Source organism: Panthera pardus, unplaced genomic scaffold, assembly GCF_024362965.1.
Source record: "Panthera pardus isolate Hobbes unplaced genomic scaffold, ASM2436296v1 HiC_scaffold_24, whole genome shotgun sequence".
NCBI lineage: Eukaryota > Metazoa > Chordata > Mammalia > Carnivora > Felidae > Panthera > Panthera pardus.
In genome coordinates, this window is record NW_026526810.1 from 107,954,594 (window position 1) to 107,979,084 (window position 24,491).

Below are 24,491 nucleotides of genomic sequence, written 5' to 3' on the forward strand. Positions count from 1 at the left end.
GTTCTTGAATGATTCCTTTCCTGATGCCTCTTCCCTTCCTTCCTCTTTAAGGCAAGTAAATATTCCTCCATGTCAGTAGTCCTCTGTCTTCTGAACTTCTCTGCGATGATGACCTTTCACAATTTCACCTGTAATCTGCAACACAACTCCCAAATGTTTATCCTTATTTCTACTTCTGGATTTGCCAGTTTCTTGTTGGGTGCCTGAACCCAAATATTCTGTTAGATCCCAATCAATATATCCAACGCCTCCTTTTTTACTTCCCACAAAACCAGACTATCCCAACTTCCCTCTTTTTGCTACTACCATTCCTTCAGACTAAAACTCTGATAATATTTTTAAACTCCATTCTTTGTCAATCTTCACATACAACAGACTGTCAAATCCTATAGCCTAACATAGTATAATTCCTCATACACGATTTTCTTTGAATTGCCTCTCTCTTTAGGCTGTGGATGCTTTCAGATGAACTATCATGATCACCTTCTCTCTGATTCACTTTCCTCTAGGCCCTCCCCCACTCTAACCTATTCAAACACTATGTCTCCAGATCAATCCTCCTAAAGTACAATCCTATGTATACCACTTTACTGCTTAAAACAAAAACAAAACTGGAGGCAGGGAGAATGCCTGATTTTTCATTCTGGTATGCAAAGTCCTCCAGGAAATGGCTCCAACCCACATTCCCAGTTTAATCTCATGTTATTCCTTTTCATAACTGTGCTCTAAGTCACATAACTCACTGTCCCTAGGACATAAAACATATATTCTTACCTTCATACCTGTGCCCTAGCTATTTCCACCATCTGAATACAATTCCCTTTTTAAAAATTCTATGTATCTAACAAGATCAGTCCTGCTATCTATAGTGTAGAAGTGAATATAGTTTTCTAGTTGATGGACTTTGATTTCATGCTACAAAGCCACCTTCTGATTAGGTGGGTTTTTTTTTGTTTTTTGTTTTTTTTTGGTAGTCATGCCACAGGGAAAGAACTTCAGGAGTCCTAGAACCATCACAATGAATTCTCAACAACTCAACTTTCCAGTTAATTCCTGGGGGACAGAATAGGTGTGAGACTGCTGATTATACTGAGAAGGCTCCTGTAACTAATCTACCCCATGTGATAACTGTATTTTTCATTGTAAGGAAATAAGTGTTTTCTCTTAGAGACAAATAATGAAGCAGTCATGTCAACAAATGCCAAAGATACCAGAGCTCAGTATGAGAGCCAAGTTTCATAGTGACATGAATGCAAGTGGGAGAACTGAGTCACTACATGACATGCGATGGCAGGAGTACTGAGGTCAAAGTCATCTTTGCAATCACAGCCAACACTAATTGCTAGGAATCACTGCATATTTATCATCATGTCTGGAGAGGTCTCTTCATTTTACATGTACTAACCTATTTAGTCTTCGCGATGATCCCATGAGTTAGGAACCCCCCATGTTATAGATGAAAAACTTGAAAGGCTATGCAGCTTGTCCACAGGCATAAAGAATGGAAGCAGCAAAGCCAGGACTCAAATAGCCTGGCCGCAAAACCTTCACTTTAAAATGCAAAACCATACGGTTGCCTGGATGGCTCAGTTGGTTAAGCAGCCCACTTTGGCTCAGGTCATGATCTCGCAGGTTCGTGGGTTCAAGCCCCGCATTGGGCTCTGTGCTGACAGCTCAGAGTGTGGAGCCTGCTTTGGATTCTGTGTCTCCCTCTCTCTCTTTCTCTGCCCCTCCCCCACTCCTGCTCTCTCAAAAATAAAAAAACAACAACACAAAACCATAGAAATTTACATTGTAAATAAGGATTTTATTTCAGGAAATATCACTATCCATCATATTGGTGTTGTTCATTGAATTTTTACTGGTTTTACAGTTTCATTTGTTTCAAATGTTATACATTTAAAAAATTTTAGTTGTATAAAATATACGTTGTTTATATATTTTTATTCATGTGCATATATTGAAGCAGCATTAAAATTTAAGAAGCTAAAATTTAGTCAAGTGCCACTTCATTGACAAGACCTTTCTAAAGAATTCTAGTAGATGTGAGTGATTTACTTTTCTGTATCTCCATACTATTTAGTGATCTTAAAGCTCAAAGCGAACTCTGTCCTATATTACATCACTTTACATTGTACTGTAAATAACCTGGAAAGGCTGTGTTGCAAAACTCATCATTATAACTCCTGTTATATCTAAAGAGTACTTTGAACAACACTTGAGTAGAATAAATGTTACGTGATCTCCTGAGGTTTGCTCATAGACTGCACCCTGCAAGAGCCCGACTGACCTATTATCAGTATTATACAATGCTGAAAGGCCTGGACTCTGACAGCAGCTTTATCTGCCAGTGACTCAGTGTGTAACCTTGGTCCTCACCTGAGCCTCCTTCTGCCAATGGGGAAGAAAGACATTGGTAATATCAGGCAAAAGAAGGTGCTAGACAGGACACAGGCCAATTATACCAATTATGCCTTTCAACTCTCCTAGTTAAGCCTAAAGGTATTCTAATATAAAAGGACACTTACTCTAATTACTTAAAAAACCAAAACAAAACCCACGGGGGCCCCTGGGTGGCTCAGTTAGTTAAGCGTCTGACTCTTGATTTTGGCTCAGGTCATGGTCTCGTGGTTTCGAGGCCCACTCTGTGCACTGACTGCATATGGAGCCTGCTTAGGATTCTCCTCTCTCCTCCCCTCCTCTGCTTGTACTCTCTCTGCCTCTCTCAAAATAAATAAATAAACTTAAAAAAAAAAAAAACCCAAACAAGAGGCTTTTAGACATTCCAAGGGAATTTCTTTTTTAAACCATTTCTTATCCTCAGGTAAAACAGCCCCATAAAACAAATTATGATTCTTTGTCTCATGACAAGGCCACCTCTAATCCAAAGCCAAACTGGCTTTCCAAAATTTGCCTCCTCTAAGCATTTTCAGATTCTACCTCATACTGACTAACCACCAAGTTCTGTAGATTTTACCCCTAAATGTATGTGGAGCTCACTCTTTGTCACCACCCATACTAATAAATGGAGGTTCTCGATATGTGATCCCAGAACCAGCAGCATTAGCATTCACTTGGGAACTTAAAAGTTAAAAGCAATCCATGCTTTCACAAGCCATCCACGTGATTCTGAGTTTGAGTTAATTCTAATCTAAACTAACTGAAACAAACTTTAGTGGTCTCTACATCCAGCCTACTTACCCTATTTAATACATATGCTGTGCATACACAGATTTCATCAGTGATTTTCCATTTACCAAAGTAGTGATTTTCAAATATGAGTCTATTGACCCATCACAGAAGATAGTGAGGTCAATCCAGTGGGTCAAGAGCAGTATTTAACTTTAAAAAAGTGAAATTAGAAGAAAACATAACAGAATGTATCACATATAGAAGAGATATTATTTTCTTAAACTTTGCTTCAATTATGTCTGTATGCATGTGCATGTGTGTGTATTACCTACTATAGGTCATAACGTGAAACGTTTCAATAACACTTGCCTACAGTAATGCCTCTCAAAATTTATTCACATTTTTTATTCATACCCCAGGGATCGTGTTATAATGAAGATTTTGATTCCAGTAAGTCTGGGAGGGTTTCTGAGACTGCATTTCTAATAAGATCGCAAGTAATGGCCAGATGGTCCGTGGATCTCACTTTTAGTACCAAGCTACTCAACCAAGAAACCTAGAACATTGCTAAACTTGCTACTTCAGCTTCCTTAACTCATGGCATAGTTTTATTGAACTTGAGATATGGCAGATTTGCAACATGCTAGAAAATTTTGCTGACTGAATGTTCGGAGAACTGTAATGGTGGTGTTCTAGTTAACATATAGGGAAACATACATGTTTTTCCCTTTAACTATAGTTGTTAGCAGTCTTCAAAATGGAGTTTCCTATTTTCTGTCTTAGGAAATTAATAAACTGAGTTAAATTTAGTTTTCTTTGATGATTAACAATTTTGAATAGCCTGAAAAAATTTTTTTGAATTGCCTCAAGAGCTCTAACTATAGAATAATATCAATATAAATGTATAAAATGTAGAGAAGAAATGGACTCAATTTAATAAGCATTGACTTCTGATTATACTCTGGATATTTTAATTTCTTGCCAAGATCCTGAAATGAACTCTTTCAGTCACCAAATTAAGAATTATATTTGACAAGAACAAGAAATGGAGCTGACTAGTGGCCCAATCTGTGTGTACCATTTTGTTATACAAGGGGTTTGGTCAAAATGGAATATTCATTTATTCAATGCAAAACTCAGCCACATCACCTTGAGCTCCTGAGCTTCATAAAAATGTAGAGTTGGCCAAGGACTGACTATTCTTGACTATCCACCTCCCTTCACTGAGGCAGACACACAAGGAAAATAAACCTAGGCAGTTTAATTTTTTTCAGAAAAATAAAATTTCCCCAGGTTCCCTGGTAACCTATACAAATATTAAATCACCCTCACTATCACATGCACAAAATAAACTTTGGTGAGGAATCTCCATCTCCAGCCCTCATGTCAACCTCAGCTCTATTCCATCGGTAATATGTTTTTGTTTCATGGTGGTCAGATGCAGTAGGGCCTTAAATTGCATGGTAAGTCATGCAATTATTTAATATTCCTTGAAAAACATGGGCATAATCTGGGGAGAAATGGAAAGATTGAATTGTCAATAATAATTCATAGGAAACCTAGATCCCTTCATAATACTTCTATTAGTTATCCAAAATAAATGTGCTAAGGAAGTGACTCCAAAGCCAGTAATCGAGTACTTAAGTACATCAAAGGGATAAAGTGAGTTACAGAGGAGGCATAACCACTTAGTGGTTAGTGCCTAACAAGTTAACCTAAGGACAGAAAGGGGATAAGATGGTGAGGCAACAGAAGCTTATTTCTTAAGGAACAGGGTCTAGAAAGAAGAATTTTGGAGCAAACTCCTGGAAGGGAAACTGGAGTCAAATAAGATAGCCCCAGAAAGAACAGAGAAGGGTGCCTGGGTGGCTCAGTCGGCTAAGTGTGCAACTTCAGCTCAGGTCATGAGTTTGTGAGATCAAGCCCTGTGTCAGGCTCTATGCTGACAGCTCAGAGCCTGGAGCCTGCTTCGTAGTCTATGTCTCCCTCTCTCTGCCCCTCTCCCGCTCACGTTCTGTCTCTCTTTCTCTCAAAAATTAACATAAAGAAATTTAAAAAAAGAAAAAAGAATGGAGAGAATATACTGGCCTTGTCCTCCTGTACATGCTTTTTCTCTTTCTCAGCTTTCCTTTATTTCTCTCCATATCTGTCTTAAAATTTTGCCTTTTCTTTGCTGGGCATTTCCTCCCTCTCTTCTTTGCCATGTCTTAACTGGCCAAAACATAAACTTGAATCATTCTTTGTTATGTGTCTTACAGATATTTGTTTAATACTTAATATCTTTTATAGATCTTTGTAATATTTCTCATATTTCTTTTACTTTGATAAAGTAAAATCCTCCTTGCTATAAATTTTAAAAAGAAGCGAGTTGAGTTTTTTCAACATCTACTTTTTCTTTTCATGGACATTTATCTCCTACCATACCCTTTTAAAAAACTTGAGCGGACCTTCCCGTAATTTCTTTTCTCCGTGAGGCAATGACCCACATAAGTAAGGCCCCTCATCTCAGCTTATATCTAATAAATTCTCTCATAGTGAGCTTTATGTCCTTTTTTCCCCTAATTCTATCCCTTATATTCAGTTTTTATATGAAACCATACATAAAATCTATTAATTCACATGCAACTTTCTGTTTAGGAGAACTAGTCTGAGCTCCTCATTTACCTCTTAGGAAGCAGTACAGTATACTGATTAAAAGTAAAGGCTCCAAATTCAGACAGACCAGTTTTAGCCCTCTGCCACCTACCAGCTGTGTGACCTTGGGCAAGCGGCTTGACTTCACTAAGAACTCAGCTTCTTTAGCTGCAAAATAGTCATAATAAACGTACCCACCTCGTAGGATTACCACAATATTAAACAAATTTAAAGTTCTCAGCATATTGCTCAGCATATGGTGCTTGAAAACTAACCATTCTCATTCTTCAATAATCTATCTTTTACCAAACTTTTTTGAATAACATGGTTGTCCTCTTAACCCCTATACTTTTCAAATGTAACCCAGGCCCCAGTTTCCTGGAGACAATGTGGTAAACGGCATTTTAAAATGCATAGTTTCTAACTATATGCTATACCTTTAACAACTCACTCTCAGATTTTCCTTAATGTACCATTCAAGCTGATTTCATGTTTTTAGGATATCTTTCTCCAGGGAGCCATAGGAAATAATCTGCTTGTAAGCTTCTCAGGATCGTTTTGGGATAAAGGTATTTATCACTGTACCTCTCAAATTAATAAACAGGATCTAGCAGCTCAATGGACTGAAAAGAGGCAAAACAGTTGGTGAGAAGGACGAAAATACGATGTTACCATCCAGGACACTGTATTTATATTTTGGATCAGCCAACCTTTCTGGGCTTGCCTGGATTTCTCAAGCTGTTCATCTGTTAAATATATATTGAGCATTGTGCAAAGATACAAAAAATTTAAAAAGATCCAGTCCCTGCCCTTGAGGAACTTCTAGAACATTAAAAAAACAAAAACAAAAAACTAATGCTTACCATGTAGTGTCTTATTACAAAATAATAGCAGAGTGAAATGGGAGCACAGTGGACACATATCCAAATGAGAATGCATTCCAATTTCCAATTCTTAATAACAGGTGAGAAAGGATCTGAGTCTAAAAAGGACACTTTAATTCCTACCTTCCTTTTTTGTCTCTTTGGAGTAAAGGAAGACACACATTAGTGTTTCAATTAACAAAAGGGAGGTGATAAAGTATAACTGAAGAAAGACAACAATTGTGGGTTTTAAGTCCTTTTCCCCCATATCGGTCCCTCACCCTCCCTATTCCCTGTTTTTTAAACTTGGGTAAGTAGCTTCATATTCTGGACTTACAGGCCTTGCTATCAAGTGAGGTATTATCCTCCTTGCTCCATGGCAGGGCTGGAAAAGGTGACTGATCAAGGTCCCTCCCACCGAATTCTACAATCCAGAAATTTCCAGATCCAAAAAGGCAGGCAGAAATCTTCCCAAAGAAGGGGCCAAGGGTAAGAACTGGGGTCTAGGGAGCAAGGAACAGCGAAGGAGGCCGAAGCCAGTTCTCACCGAGAGGATCTTATCACCCTCCTGGAGCCGCCCATCCAGGGCCGCAGCCCCATTCTCTTTGATGCGGCTGACGTAGATGCCACTGTCGTTGGAGACATACTGCTGATCTGTCCCACCGACGATGTTGAAGCCCAGCCCTGAGAAAATCATGGAGGAGTTGTGAAGGAGAGAGTGGCGAAGAAGAAAGGGATTAGAGAAGAAGAGGAAAAAGAAAGAGGAAAGGCCTAGTGGGGAGGGGAGGCTGGCGAGTCAACTGTGACATAACTAGTCAATAGACCCAGGCAAGGTCAATGAAAAGTATCATCAACAGAGGTCAACAGTACCCAGAGTTGCCCACTTAGACCAGGCTAGACTAAAAATACAAACAGGGTAATCAACATAGTTTGTTGAGTATGAAAAGAAAAATCTATACTAAACTCAGTGAAAGAATAATGGTGATTCTTGTAAGATGTGCTTCTGTTCACATCTGATTTTGATTCTGTTGGTGGCTTTCAGAGGACCCAATTCTCGACTTTCTCGATACTAATGTAACAGGGTAAGCAGTGTTCATGAGAAGAAGCCATGCATTTAACTAATTAGCAAATGAGCTATTTTTTTTTAATACTTATTTAAGTAATCTCTACACACAAAGTGGGGCCTGAACTCACAACCCAGAGATAAAGCATTGTGCATGTTGTTCTGAGCCAGCCAGGTGCCCCTGAACTATTTTCAATTTAGTGGAGGAGAGATTCCTAACCAAACCTTCCCCTTCATACTTCTCTTCTCCCAACCTTGAGGACAATTTGTGTATGGAGGTGTTTTGGAGGAAATGGTCTTAAGAGTTTCATTTTTTCTTCTACTTAGCATGAAGGGAACTAGGGAGGTAACTGAAGCTTCATGATGGGACCAAATCACCAAATTCACTCTTGTTTCCTTTTCTACTTTCAGTGCAAACAACTACATATTCAGGTAGTTTGCCAAGTTTTATCCACTGTAGAGAACGGACTACCCACTGATTAGCAACTCTCCATCTTGCCCCTCACCCTCACCCCTGGCAACTACCCTTCGATTCTTTGCTTCTGTGAGTCATTTAAATAGGTATAAAATTTCAGTTATGCAAGATGAGTAAGTTCTAGAGATCTGAGGTACAACATGGTGCCTACAGATAATAACAGTGTTACCGTACTCTTAAAAATCAGTTAAGAGAGTAGGTCTCATCTGACCACCAAAGTATCATTTCCATGGACCCACCACTCAGCTGTTGGAAGAATTTCACTTTACAAAACCACTTTTATAAAGGAAAGAAAAGGAAAAGAAAGAATATAAAAGAAAAGGAAAGAACCTCCTGGGGTTTTCTTTACGTCAGATACTGTAGAATTCATAGCCACAGTGAAAAGAGAAAAGGGTTTGGAAACAATGAAAAAACAAAAGTCTGGTGGCACAATTAGAAGGAATGGCCGTAATCACTAGCTTACTATTGGTTTCAACAGAAAAGATACTTAAGGAGACATACGTGGGCTTTCTTAAAAATTCTCGCCATTGATAGGACGAAAGCTTCCATGTAAAGCTCACAGTGTTAACACAAGTACTAGCAAATCAATCTGTGAGTGAAAGAAACACATGGCCAAAAGGAGAGAAGCAGCAGGAAACATCTCATTTACATAGCATACCTTGTGCACAGAGTCTCTGCAGGTAGAGAATGAAAAGGATTTAAGATACATGATAGAAAGCTACTTCTAGAAGATGACCATTTCAACTTCCTTGAAGGGTAGGGTATGAAAACTGAAGTTATTAAATGGTTTTTCTTAGAACACTCTTAATTTGTTTCATAGTGGGTGGGAGGTACTGGAAAGGGGATGGTGGGTAGTTATAACTATGAGAAAGGGGACGGTGGGTAGTTATGAGAGAAGACAGAAAGGTAGGTGAAGCCTGATTGTTGAAGGCTTTGAAACCACTTCAAAACTGTGACTGGTTTGAGCAAGGTGGCTGAGGACAACCAGCCTCTCACAATACTAGCACAAACTATTTGGAGCAAATCTTTCAAATCTAACATCTTTACTAAACACTATAGATGACTGGGGATTTGGGGAATAGGAAGCATGTGTTAAGCAGCCTAATGCAATATAATTGTTAGAAAGAGGCAGGAATTTGCTACTGTTATTCAAAGCTACAGAAGAGTGCCTAAAAAAAGGAGAGTGGGAGAAATCTAATCGAAATTTTCTATGAACACGTAAGTACAGTCTACTCTCACCCAGAAGTCACACTTCAATGGCATGTTTCTAAGCGATCGCTAGGTCAGTTGTAAATGCACTACGCCATTTAACATGAAAACTCTGAGGCTGGCAGGAAGTCTCTTTCTTCATTAAGAGCATTTACAGAACTGAACTCACCCATAATTCGAAGCATTGCTGAAATAAAATGGGAGTCACCAAAGCACTGGGCAGCAGTACTACCAATTCAAACCTGGGCCCTACATTAATCCCCAAGTCATCTGTTCATTAAAAATTCCCGATCATTTACTATGCGTCAGGCACGGTGTTATGTTCTGAGGAAGACATAAAGCTAAACTGGATAGTCCCTGCTTTAACCACAAACAGAAATTTACCCTCTTGCCTGTCCCTTTTAGATTGTGCAGAGGCTAATTAGAGGCAGAACACCTGGTCATAAATTCAACTCCATAACTTATCACATGTGTGGACTTACTAAGTCAGTGTACCTCTAATCCTCGGTTTCCTTTTCTGTAACATAAGGATTACAAGTTCTGCCCTCTCTACCTCAAAAGGTAATTGCTAGGGTCTAATAACATCAAATCTGAAAAAATCCTTCATAATCTACAAAGTAGTTACTGTAAGAGCAGTTGTCAATAAACAGTGGTGCCTGCTACAGCCCAAACTGGACAGTTTGATGGAAAAAAGATTAAAAAAGACACAGTACAAATGTGGAAAGTCCTAAAATATAAGAAGACAGATAAAAAGTCCACCCAACTATTAGAACAAGACTGGTTTGGAACTCAAACTTATTGAAATTAAGGCATTTAAAATACACAACAGTCAGTCCAGCACATGTACCAATCAATTGCAACAGATGTCAGCTAGAAACAACCAGAAGGAGAAGGGCTCTCCCAGTATATATCTGCTGATTACCAACTGTGTCTCAGGAAAATCTTCCATAAATAGGGTAGACCACCGATCCTAGTTTGTCTGGGAGTCTTGATGAATACCTGTTATAATTAAAATAGTCCCCTTCAACTTAAAAAGCATCTCATTTTGGACCACTGTGATCATCCTATCTATAAAGGATAATGTAAAAATGTTAACTGCAGCATGTTTTGTGGTAGGGTAAAACTGATGGTAATTTAGATGTCTATACTTTAGGGAACTGATAACTAAAATATAGTTAAAAGTCAGAAGCACTAAGTAATCATATCTAAGGTAACAGGGTTTTAAAATGTAATGTTGGTTATTAATAGCCCAATATCTTCTTATAAATTAGAAACCCATGCACACAAAACAGTATTACCTACTTACAAAAATGCATGTATATATAGGGGCACCTGGGTGGCTCAGTTGGTTAAGCATCTGACTCTCGATTTCAGCTCAGGTCATGATTTCACGGTTCATGAGATCGAGCCTCAAGTCGGACTCTGCCCTGACAATGCAAAGCCTTCTTGGGATTCTCTCTTTCCTTCTCTCTCTCTCTCAAAATAAATAAATATTTTTTAAAAAACACAAAAGATAAAAGTACATGTACTGTTAAAGACATGTAAAGACACGTTAGAATGGGTACCTATGGGGGAAAGGGTACAAGATGAAGTTTAGGGATAAAGGACAAAAATAAAACCAGAGAGGGACCTTGCATTTACTGATGATGACAATGTGTTATGGACCTAAAGGATACAATTAATTCAGCTCTCAGCATCTATAATCCAAAAGGGGCTGAGGGAGAGGAAAAAAGAAAAAGACTAGGACTCAATGGCTTTTTAAAAAGTGAGTGAATGAAGAAGTATTACATAGTGAACTCGGGTTATAATGTGCCAATCATTTTTTTTAAACGTGATAAGATTAAAATGCACTGCTTGGTCTCTAATTTGGAAAAGAAGTCTAAATGCAAGAAAGTAAAGATGGCATAAGAATTACACCACCGTAGGACTAGGAGAGAAAGAAAGTACATCTTGTATAGGAGCTTTGCAATGTCAAACAAGAAATGCCTTCTTGTGGACACCCCCCAACCTGTCTCCAAGTCTGGACCTTGGGCTCATTTATGTATAAGAACAGTAATAGTAGAAGCAACAGTTAATATTTACGGAGCATTTAATATGTACCAGCTACCATGCTATGTACTTTGCATACATTATCACATTTAATCTTCTCAACAAACAGGTGAAGTGATTATTACATTTTACAGATGAATTTGAAGATGAGGCATTAAGAGATTAAGTAATTTTGCAAAAGGTTAATCCGGATGTTTGATTCCAAAGTGTGAGTTTTAAATCATTTTGCCATACTCTATCGTTGTAGAAAATAGAAACAACTGCTTTAGGAAAAAAAATCTGCTAAGCAAGGCTGGCTATCTTGGGAGGCAACTTGTCTTTGGGCTGGCCGAACAAGCAATGTTGGAATAATGCTTGTAGAACAGTTCCCAACAGTAATATATTCCAGAGGAAGAACTGGTCATTCTGGAGTTCTGTCACTTTAATCTCGGTCCCTAGTGCTTACTTTCAGGCCAAAGAAAGAAAAGCCCTTCATTTATTTTAGATTCTTGTCTTTAAAATTTGTAAGTTATAAGGTAAAAAACAATGTTTAACCATATTGCTCTAGAAATAATAATTCTGGACATAATGAAAATGAAACAAAAGAGTCCATTAACACCAATGATGGTAGCCACTTCTTGAATTAGGGATACCAGATTAACAAACACCCTTATTTCCCTCACTATCAGCATGCAGGTTTTTTTTTTGTTTTTTTTTTAATCCCAAGATAATCTCACTAATTTTCCCTAGATGTCAATCAAACTCACTGTTTGTTTAGTGGTAAAATATATGTAACATAAAATTTAACTTTTTAGCCACTTTTTAAAAATGTTTATTTGTTTTTGAGAGGGAGAGAGAGAGAGAAAGAACCAGAGAGACAGAATCCCAAGCAGGCTCCCCATTGTGAGCACAGAGCCCGACCCAGGCTTCGAACTCCCAAACCATGAAATCACGACCTGAGCTGAAACTGAATGGATGCTTAACCAACTGAGCCACCCAGTGCCTCTAGCCATTAAAAAAATTTTTTTAAATAATATTTTAATGTTTATTTATATTTGAGAGAGACAGAGTGTGAACAGGGGAGGGGCAGAGAGAGAGGGAGACAGAATCTGAAGCAGGCTCCAGGCTCTGAGCTGTCAGCACAGAGCCCGATGCGGGGCTCGAGCCCACAAACTGCAAGATCATGACCTTAGCCAAAGTCGGACACTTAACTGGCTGAGCCACCCAGGCACCCCTAAAAAATTTTTTTAATGTTTATTTATTTTTGAGAGAAAGACACAGCACGACTGGGGGAGGGGCAGAGACAGGGAGACACAGAATCTGAAGCAGGCTCCAGGCTGTAAGCAGTCAGCACAAAGCCCAATGCATGGCTTGAACTCACAAACCATGAGATCATAAACTGAGACGAAGTCCAACACTTAACCAACTGAGCCACCCACGCGACCTACCACTAGCCATTTTTGAATGTATAATTAAATGGCATTAAGTACAGGCACAATGTTGTGCAACCATCACCACTATCCATATCCAGAACTTTCTCATCATACCAAACAAAAATTCTGTACCCATTAAACAGTAGTTCCTCCCCTTCACCTTGGTAACCTCTATTATACTTTAGGTCTCTAGGAGTTTGCATATTCTGTATACCTCATGTAAGTGGAATCATACAATATTTGTTCTTTGGCGACTTGCTTCTTTTTCATTTAGCATAGTATCTTCCAGGTTCATCCATGTTGTAACATGTATCAGAATTTCGTTCTTTTTAAAGGCTGAATAATATTCCATTGTATGTACATACCATATTTTGTGTATCTACTCATCTCTCAGGGGACATTTGGTTATTTCCACATTTTGGCTACTGTGAATAATGCTATGAACATTGGTGTACAAGTATCTATTTGAGTCCCTGCTTTCAATTCCTTTGGGCAATTATCTAGGAACTGAATTGCTGGATCACATAGCAATTTTTTAACAATCTGAGGAACTGCTCAAATGTTTCCCACAGTGGCTGCATCATTTAAGATTCCAAGAAGCAATGCGCAGGGTTCAAATTTCTCCATATCCTTGCCAATACTTATTTTTACTTGTCTTTTAGATAATAGTCATTCTAGTGGATGTGAAGTGGTATATCGTTGTGATTTTGATTTGCACTTTCCTAAGGCTGTGATTTTGAATATCTTTTCATGAGTTTATTGCCCCATATGCATATCTTCTCTGGAGAAATATCTTTCAAGTCCTTTGCTTATTCTGAATTGGTTTTGTTGTTGAGTTATAAGAGTTCTTTATATACTGGATATTAATCCATTATCAGATATATGACTTGCAAATATCTTCTCTCATTCTGTGTTATCTCTAACTCTGTGTCTTTTGATGCACAAAATTTTTAATTTTGGCAAAACCCAATTTATTTTTTTCGCTGCCTGTACATTTTGTGTCATAGCCAAAAAAAAAAAAAAAAAAAAAAAAAAATCAACCAAACTCAAAAATGTAAATATTTTCCCTATCTTTTAAAAGTTTTATAGTATTCACTTGGGGGGGGGGAGGGTGTAGGGGGACAGATAGTCTGCTCACTTGCTTATTTACTCATTTATAAGTTTTTATTTAAATTTCTGTTAGTAAACATACAGTGTAATATTAGTTTCAGGTGTGCAGTATAGTTATTCAACACTTCCATACAATACCCAGTGCTCATCACAACAAATGTACTTCTTAATCCCCATCACCTACTTAACCCATCCCCCGGCCCACCTCCTTTATGGTAACCCTCAGTTTGTTCTGTACAGTTAAGAGTCTGTTTCTTGGTTTGCCTCTCTCTCTTTTCTCTTTGCCCATTTGTTCTGTTTCTTAAATTTCACATACGAGTGAAATCATGTATTTGTCTTTCTCTGACTTATTTCACTTAGCATAATAGTCTCCAGCTCCATCCATGTTGTAAATGGCAAGACTTCATTCTTTTTTTTTATGGCTGAATAATACTCTATTGTGTAACATATATTCCAAATCTTCTTTATCCACTCATCAATCAATGGACAGTGTTAGCTCTTACATTTCGGTATCTGATGCACTTTTAATTTTTGTATGAGATGTAAGGCAAGAATCCAACTTCAGTGCTTTGCATTTGCAGATCCAGTTTTCCCAACACCATTTATTGGAAACTGTCCTTCCACACAACGAATGGTCTTGGCACCCTTTCCAAAATCATTTAACCGTATAGGAGAGGGTTTGTTTCTGGCCCCCCGTTTTATTCCACTGCTCTATATATCTGTCCTTATGTCAGGGCCACACTATTTGGAACACTGTAGCTTTGTAGTAAGGCTTGAAATCAGGAAGTTTTGAGTTCCCCAACTTCGCTTTTTCTTTTCAAGATTGCTCTGGCTATTAGGGGTCCTTTGACATTTCATATGAATTGTAGAGTGTGGTTTTCTATTTCTACAAAAAGGCTGATTAGATTTTGACAAAGATTGCATTACTATACAGAATGCTTTGATAGTATTGTCTGTCATCTTAACCATATTAAGTCTTCCAGTCCATGAATGTGGAATGTATTTCTACTTATTCATGTCTTCATTTTTTTTTTCAGCCAAAATTTGTAGTTTTCAATGTACAAATTATTGCCCCCTTGGTTAAACTCACAAGTGTTTTATTCTTTTTGATGCTACTGTAAATGGAATTATTTACTTAATTTCCTTTTCAGGTTGTTCACTGTTAATGTATAGAAACTAAACTGATTTTGTGTGTTGAGTGTGTATCCTGCAACTTTACTCAATTTGTTATAAACCCTAACAGGTATTGTTTGTAGAACATTTAGAGTTTACTACATGTAAGATCATTTCATCTGTGACTAGAGACAATTTTACTTCTTTCTTTCCAATTTGTATGCCTTTTCTTTCTTTTTCTTATCTAGCCATTCTGGTTAGGACTTTTAATACCATATTGAACAAAAGTGGTGAAAGCACACATCCTTGTCTTGTTCTTAATCTTAGCTTTCATGCTTACATAAGTGAGTATGTTGTCAGCTGTGGATTCTTCATACATTGCCATCATCATGCTGAGGAAGTTTCCTTCAATTCCTAGTTTGCTTTTAACATGGAAAAGTGTTGAATATCCTTAAATGCTTTTTCTGTATCTGCTGAGATGATCATGTGGGTTTTTTCCTTCATTCTATTAATATGTTGTATTACTTTGAAGGATTTTTCTTTTATTGAATCATCTTTGCATTCATGGAATAAACCCCATTTTGTCATGGCCTATATTCCTCTTAATATGTTCCTAAATTAAAACAATGTAGCTCTATGATCACCCTAGCGACCTACGTGAACCCAATTTCTGATCACAACCACAGGGAGCAGGACCCAAGCAGAACCAAGTTTATTTCTGGACTCTCTATCAAAATCAATCAACTGAGTTGATGAAATGGGGATTATAGTCTGGAGAGGGTGAGGTCGCTGGAAGCTGCAGGGCAAAGTTCTGGAAAGGAGGAAGGGAGGCAGAAAAAAAAAGAGATCCAGGTATCTTCATGAGTCTTTACGAAGTACTAGCCCATGCAGATGCTGAGTCAAACTCCAGAAGACTGGAAAAACAAAAACTAGGAAGTTGTATGCTGGATAATTCTCAGAGGTCAAAAAGGGCAGGGAGATTTTCAAGTTCTGTCCAGCCAGAATGGAAATCCTCAGTGATTCACTTGAAAATTCTGTGGATACTCACTTAGAACATAACTCATTTGTAGAGTTGAACTATCCCTGAAGTAAATACGACTTTAGAATCATCCTAGAAAAGGTTACAAACAGGCCTTCAGGAGGTCAAACTGATCTACAAGTTACTTAACTGCCTGCTAACACAAAGTTCAGCACTGTAACATTAACAATGTTCCTGTAATAAAACAAAATGCAGACAGGCAACAACGTAATAGTCACAATATCCAGAATCTAAAAATTAACATGCTAAGAAGAAAACACGACCCATAATCAAGAGAAAAATCAATCATGAGAAACAAAACCAGAAACAATAAAGAATGAAACAGGCAGACAAGGATGTTTAAAAGGTTATTATAACTATGTGGAAATAATTAAAGGAAGTTAAACATAATGAAAAAATGGAAGATTTTTTTTCAAGTCTTTAATCCATTTCGAGTTGATTTTTGTATATGGTATAAGGGAGTGGTTCAGTTTCATCCTTGTGCACGTTTGCATGTTTTTTGCGTTCTGTTCAGTTTTTCCAACACCATTTTTGAAGAGACTATCTTTTCCCTATTATATATTCTTAGCCTCTTTGTTACAAATTAATTGACCATACATGCATGGGTTTATTTCTGGGCTATTTTGTTCCACTGATGTATATATGAAAATGAAAGTTGAAAAAAAAAAAAAAAAAAGAAAACTCACAGATTTTGAAAACTACAATATCTGAAAGGAAAAATACACTAGATGTGATTAATAGCCAATGTGATACCACAAGAGAAAAGATCAATGAGCCTGAAGACATAGAAGGGACCCACAGTAACATGTAGGATAAAAGCAATATGTAACTGGAGTTCCAGAAGGAGAGGAAAAGGGAAACAAAAAACGTTTGAAGAATCTACTGACTCAAATTTGTGAAAAACATACACAAGCAGATCCAAGAAGCTCCACAAACTCCAATCAGAATAAACAGAAAAGAAAAAAAACAAACAGCAAAGTATATCATAACCACACTGCTCAACACCAGATATAAAGAGAATCTTGAAAGCAGTCACAGGGGAAAAGGACAAGTATATACTAAGGAGCAAAGATGAGAATGACACCAGACTTCTCCTCAGAAACTATATAAGCCTTAAGTCAATGCAACATCATCATTAAAATGCTAAAAGAGCGGTGGGTGCCTGGGTGGCCCAGTCAGTTAAGTGTCCAACTTCGGCTCAGGTCATGATCTTGCGGTTCCTGAGTTTGAGCCCCGTGTCGGGCTCTGTGCTGACAAGTCGGGAGCCTAGAGCCTGCTTCAGGTTCTGTGTCTCCCTCTCTGCCCCTCCCCTGCTCACGCTCTGTCTCTCTCTCTCAAAAATAAATAAACATTAAAAATATTTTTTAATAAATAAAATGCTAAAATAAAAATATAATTTAGAATTTCATGTCCAGTGAATACAGCCTTCAAAAGAAAGGCAAAATAAATATTTTTTTTCAGAAAAACAAAAGCAGGGAGAATTTGTCACAAGCAGATCTGCACTATGATAAATGTTAAAGGAAATCCTTCAGACAAAAGAGGAATAATACTGAACAGAAACTGGATCTATACGCAGGAATGAATACCACCAGAAATCATAAATACATGGATAAACACTAGTGAAAAGGAAAGGGATGGACACACACTACACAGGGGAACTGGCCCTATGAATATTATAAAAAGTAGACTTCAGAATAAAGAATATTACAGAGAATAAAAAAGGACCCTTCCTAATGAAAAAAGTCCATTCACCAAGATGACATTAAAACACAAAATATGACCTGGGTGCCTTGGTGGCTCACAGTCAGCGGAGCATCCAACTCTTGATTTTGGCTCTGGTCATGATCTCAGGGTCATTGAACGGAGCCCTGTGTCAGGCTCTGTGCTGAGCATGGAGCCTCCTTAAGATTCTCTCTCTCTCCCTCTGTTCCTCCCCCACTCATGCTCTATCTCCCTCTCTAAAATAAAATAAAGGTTAAAACATTAAATATGAACACACCAGATAAGAGAACTTAAATATTAATGGAGCAAACACTGAAATGAGAAAAAGGCAAATAAAAAACGACAGTTGCAGATTTCAACACTTCTTAGCAACTGATAGAACAAAAAAAAAAAATCAGTAAAAATACAGAACACTTGAGCAAAACTAAGAACCAACTTCATGTAATTTATCTTTACAGAACAGCACACACAACAATTATGGAATAAACATTCCTTTCTAATGCACAGGTAATGTTCACAAAGATTGGCCAAAGGCTGCTCCATAAGTAAATCTCAATAAATTTCAAAAGACAGACTTAAATCAGAAGTCAGCAAAAATTGGGGCACCTGGGTGGCTCAGTCGGTTAAGCATCTAACTTCAGCTCAGGTCATGATCTCCTTCATGGGTTCAAGCTCCACATCGGGTTCTGTGCTGACAGCTCAGAGCCTGGAGCCTGCTTCAGATTCTATGTCTCCCTCTCTCTCTCTGCCCCTCCCCCGATTGCTCTCTTTCTCTCTCTCTCTCTCGAAAATAAACATTAAAATATTAAAAAAAGAAAAAAAGAAATCAGCAAAAATAATTGTATTAGTTTTCTTGGACTGCCAAAACAAAATACTACAGACCGTATGGCTGAAATTCTGTTCTGGAGGCTTGGGAAGTCCAATGTCAAAGTACCAGCAAGACAAATTTCATGCTGAGGCCTCTTCTCTTGATGTGTAAGTGGCCACCATCTCATTGTGTGCTCACATGACTTCTTTGTGAGTTCTGAGAGAGAGATTGTGCGCACATGCACAAGCGTGCACTCTCTGGGTCTCTATAAGGACACTGATTCTATAGGATCAAGGCTCCATCCTTAACTTCATTTAACTTTAATTACTTCTGTAAAGACCTTATCTCCAAATACAGTCATATTGAGGGTTAAGGTTTCAACATCTGAATTTCCCAGGGGGGTGGGCACATGGGGACAAACATTCAGTCCATAACAATAAGATATTGAAAAAAATCCCTCAATGTTTGGAAAACAACCTATGAGTTAAAGATGAAACTATAAAGGAAAATAGAAAACATTTTAGCTGAATGACAATGACATCACCATATATTAAAAATTGTGGGATGGAGCTAAAGCAACATTTAGAGGGAAATTTACAGCTTTACATGCTCACAATAGAAAAGAAATAATTAAAAGGTATAAAATCAATGATCTTAAATTCTATCTTAAGAAGCTAAAAAAAAAAAACCCCAGTAAGTTAAACCTAAAGGAAGAAAAGAAGAAAATAATAAAATAAAAGCAGACTCAATAACATAGAGGGGAGCCTGGGTAGCTCAATCAGAGTCCGACTTTGGCTCAGGTCATGATCTCACTGCTCGTGGGTTCAAGCCCTGCATCAGGCTCTGTGCTGACAGCTTGCAGCCGGGAGCCTGGAGCCTGCTTGGGATTCTGTCTCCATCTCTCTGCCTCTCCCCCACTCATGCTCTGTCTCTAATATAAATAAAACATTAAAAACATTCTTTTTATTTAACAGAGCCAAAAGAAAGTTCTTTGAAAGGATTAATAAAGTTGATGAACTGCTAGCAAGACTAATCTAGAAAATGTAATTTCACAAATTACCAATTTCCAGAATACAAAATGGATTATCACTATATATATCCTAAAGATATTAAAGGGATAAGGGAATATTGTGAATAATTATGGTATATTAGATAAAATGGGAAAATTCTTTCCAAAAAAATCACAAGTTATCAAAACTGACTCAAGAAGAAACAGAATATCTGAATATCCCATCTATTAGAAATATCTTCAAGGGGCACCTGGGTGGCTCAGTCATTAAGCATCTGACTTTGGTTCAGGTCATGATCTTACAGTTGGTGAGTTCGAGTCCCACACTGGGTGAACTTTTGCCCCACTTCTCCCTCCCCCACCCCCATCCCTCCTGGGACTCTCTCTCTGCCCATTGCTCACTTGCACCCTCTCTCTCTCAAAAAAAATACCTTCAAGTGTATTAAAGATATTGAATTCATAATAAAAAAAGTATTCCCACAGAGACAACTTCAGGCCTCAAGTGTTACATAAGTATGTTATAGCAAACATTTAAGGAAGAAATAATTCCCTTATGTAAAAAAATCCACAATACATTCAGTAATTTCACAAAATGTTTCTCAATCCACTTTATGAGAACAAGGTAATCTTGATACCAAAACATGAAACACAGGTTATAACATAACTACAGAAAAATATTCTGTATATGGACTCAAAAATCCTCAAGAAAATATTAGCAAAATGAATCCAGCAATATATAAAGGACGAATGTAGGGTTCACCTAAGGAATGTAAGTAAAGTGGTTTTTACATTGGTCAGTCAAATGAATAAATCCACCAGTTAATAAAGAAAAAAATCATGATTATTTCAGCATATGCAGAAATAGCAGGTGGCAAAACTCAACACCTTTTCATGATAAAAATTCTTGGCAAACTGAAAATACAAGGAAATGTCAAGTCTGATTAAAAGCATCTACAAACAGCTAACATCCCTAAAACTAGGTACAAGGAAAGGATGTCCACTCTCTCCACTAGTATTTAGCATTGTACTGGAGGTCCTAGTCAACACATGGGGCACCTGAGTGGCTCAGCTGGTTGAGTGTCTGACTTCAGCTCAGGTCATGATTCTGTCATTCTGAGCCCCATGTCGGGCTCTGCACTGACAGCTCGGAGCCTGGAGCTCCAAGGAGGTCCCATGCACCACTCCTGTTTCAATTTGCAGAACACAACGAACTTTTCTGACTTTTGCCAAATGGACACATTCTTCCACTTAGGACTGAAACAGAGATACTGTAACACCTGTTAGTTAAATAGCCAATCCTGCACTAGATAACCAGTTTAAACTCTGCCAGCACCCTTATGATGGTCTCAAAACAAGTTATGTCACCTTGTGGTTTTTACCTTTAAAAGCCTGTACTCCTGGCTCACAATTCAGGGCACAGTTTCCATTTCAGCTGACTCTGTCTCCCAGGGAAACCCCAAATCAACATTTTGGTTACTTTATAGCCTCCTCTTCTTGAATGACAGCTCCTTAACTTCTCTCTGAAATACCTATGTAGGCACCTTTAGTCTCTCATTCCAGGATAAGCTTTTGCTCAAACACTGAACAAATGTATATGCCAGGTCTCCACTGGATCATGTCTCCATTTGATTCCTTGCTTTCAAAATGTTTCAATCTCTTCATTTTTTTGCCTTATACTACAATCTGTACACTCCCCCACTACCCTCTTTTCAACTTGCTCCTACTCTATTGCTTCTTGCCCAAAATATGGTAATCTGTATGCTGTAGCAGGCATGAATACACCACAGTTTCCTACAAGGGGGAGAATGATATTATCTACTTTGTTTCCAAAACATTTCCTAAGACATTTAGTATGGTCTTGAGTCTTATTCTGTGACTCTACAAGGAACAGAACATATCTTAATGAAGGTCCATAGCTATTTTGGTTATTCTACCTCAAGGGAACTTGGTATATGCCTATCATAATTAATTATTCTCCTATTGAACTGCAAAATTCTTAAAAATTGGGATCTTTTATTCTTTATTCTAGTATCTATAATTGTTTTTTTTAAGTTTTTTAAATGTTTTTTTATTTTTGAGGAAGAGAGACAAAGCATAAGCAGGGGAGGGGCAGAGAGAGAGAAAGGGAGACACAGAATCTGAAGCAGGCTCAGGCTCTGAGCTGTCAGCACAGAGCCCAACGCGGGGCTCGAACCCACAAACCGTGAGATCGTGACCTGAGCCGAAGTCAGATGCTCAACCGACTGAGCCACCCAGGCGCCCCCTAATATCTATAATTCTTAATCACGGTGTAGGCACATAGCAAACACTAAATGAATGCTTTTAAAAACAGCTACCTTTATTTCCGAGTCTCCTGAAACCAACAGTTTGTTCTGATTCTATCATCTTGGATCTTTTTCCTCAGTAAGTAATTTTGTACTTATTCAAATACAGTCAGTGGCTACTTTTCTGCCTAGTCATGTGGATTTAAAAAATGCTTTTTTTTTTTTTTTTTTTTTAAGCTTATTTATTTTGAGAGAGAGAGAAAGCATGCCCAGGAGGGGCAGAGAGTGGGAGAGAGAAAGAATCCCAAGCAGGCTCTGCACTGTCAGTATAGAGCCTAATACGGGGCTTGAACTCACCAACCGTGAGACCATGACCTCAGATGAAACCAAGAACTGGACGCTTAACCAACTGAGCCTCTAAAAAATGTTTCTATGGTTCGGCCTCTAACAGCTTGCCTTTCTACTTCTCCAAGGTAATTACTACATGTTTTCCTTTATATTATTCGTAAGGATTGTCTTGAAAAAATATTAGTAAGAATGATCCTTGAAGCAACCTTAGATACTTGTATAATATGCTCTTCTCACACTATAAGGTTTTCTAGCTCTTGTATCTCCTTGTTTCTTACATCTTAGTTTCATATCCATTGTAACACATTACATCCACATTCTTTCCTTCTTTCTTGGAGTTAGTGGAGAACCCTGGTTGACTTTTTGAAATCTGAAATAGACCATGTTACTGGTTCTCTTTACTTAACAATATTCTATTATATTTTTCTGAGATTTATCAGTTTTCCTAGTCATTTCATGACACTTACTGACCACCCTGTGTCATGCCTGGCAAGGCATCAGGAAAACAAAAGAAGTGTATATCCTTTGAATCGGAAGAGCTCAGAGTGAAGTAGGGGGAGGAGGAGACACAAATAAGGAAGCAAATACAGAAATAAACACTAAGATAGGGATATGCACAGAATCCAGTTGGAGCATAAAGAGAAAAAGAACTTTGTATGATGGTTGAGAGCCTGGATTTTTTTAAAAATTATTTTTATTTTAGACAAAGAGAGAGAGAACACATGTGAGTGGAGGAGGGAGAGTGGAGTGGAGTGAACGCATGTGGGGGAGGAGGGAAAGGGAGAGACAGAATCTTAAGTAGGCTCCACACTCAGCATGAAGCCTGACGTGGGGCTTGATCCCACAATCCTGGGATCGTGACCTAAACCAAAATCAAGAGTTGGATGCTCAAGTGACTGAGCTACCAGGGCACCACCCCAGAGCCTGGATTTTTAAGTCACACAGACCTGAATCCAATTCTTAACTCGACCCCTTAAAGAACTGTGTGACATAAGAGTCAAGGTTTTCTCATTTATAAAATGGGATAATAACCATTTCATCTATTCCTAGTTGGGAGTACATGAGACAAAGTGTTTAGTTTGGCAATACATGACAAGCACTCAATAAATGGTATATGATACTCATAACAAGGGGGCAACTAGCCTATATAAAGCTTCCTAGAGGAGGTGATTCTTGAATTCAGTCTTAACCAATGAACAGGAAGGGGAAGGAGTCAAGATGGAACCTTAGAGAAAGGTTAAGTTTCCACAGTAGCATTAAGAACTTGTCATAATCCAGTCTCTACCTCAGCAACCTCATCTCCTTAACTCTCCTAAATGAACCTTTCTTTCTATCCAGGCCAGTATAACTCACTGACCTCAGAATATGCTTATTAACTAATTTTCTTTTTTCTTTTACTGTTTAGGCCATACCTTCCCTATGCCTGGCACTAGCCTATAGACTGTCTATAAGACCAACATAAGTTCCATCTTCTTGTAATTGATCAGTCTGGACCTTATCAATGGCTCCATTCTTTGAACTTTTCCAGGACAAGGTCCCCACCACACTTCCTTTGCCCTCTGATGACATGCATGTTCATCATAGTCCTTAACCATCCTTTACACTGAGATTTAACTTTTCACCTGTGACTGTAATGTCTCCATGGGGACATATATTCCATGAGGGTAAGACTTCACGTAAGCAAGAGAAAACAGGACAGAGATATAGCACTTTAGTCTCAGATCTACTTGGCACATGAATGAACAGATCAACAACAGATCAGCAACAGTCTCAGCGTCAAACCTAAAGCACGTGACCAGTCTGTAGAGACTCACGTGCCTGGATTTAACAGGGTTTCTTGTTTTTAGGTTCTTACCTTGATATGCCCTCAGCTCTATCAACAGCAAACTATAAAAACTTTCCACTGTGGATTGTGTTGGTCATTTAAGATGCCTCAAATCCTTAACGCATGATATAACCAAATAAAGGTCAGGAGAAAGACTGGCAGTCAACTCCTTAGACATGGCTACTATATTGGAAGGTAGTTGATGGAACAGCAGAATCAAAAGATCTAGGTTAAACTTACTGGCTTTAGAACTTGGGCAAATCTTTAACCTCTCCGAGAGATAATTTCCTCATCTAATAATGTGGATTAATCATTTAGCACTCAGGGTTGCTGTGAAGATTAAATGAGTTAATATATAAAGTAACTAACAGTGCCAGAAATATAATCCCTCTGTAACTATTCATTATTAAAACATT

The 24,491-nt window shown here is 38.1% G+C and overlaps 1 protein-coding gene across 1 annotated transcript in view; it reads right to left on the bottom strand.

The window, feature by feature from the left end:
- Positions 1–24,491, bottom strand: part of SYNJ2BP (synaptojanin 2 binding protein) — a 37,340-nt gene that overhangs the window by 9,254 nt on the left and 3,595 nt on the right. The window contains exon 2 of the mRNA XM_019451386.2: positions 7,177–7,313. Within this exon, the coding sequence (XP_019306931.1) occupies positions 7,177–7,313 (137 nt within the window). The remainder of the gene's footprint in view (positions 1–7,176; positions 7,314–24,491) is intronic.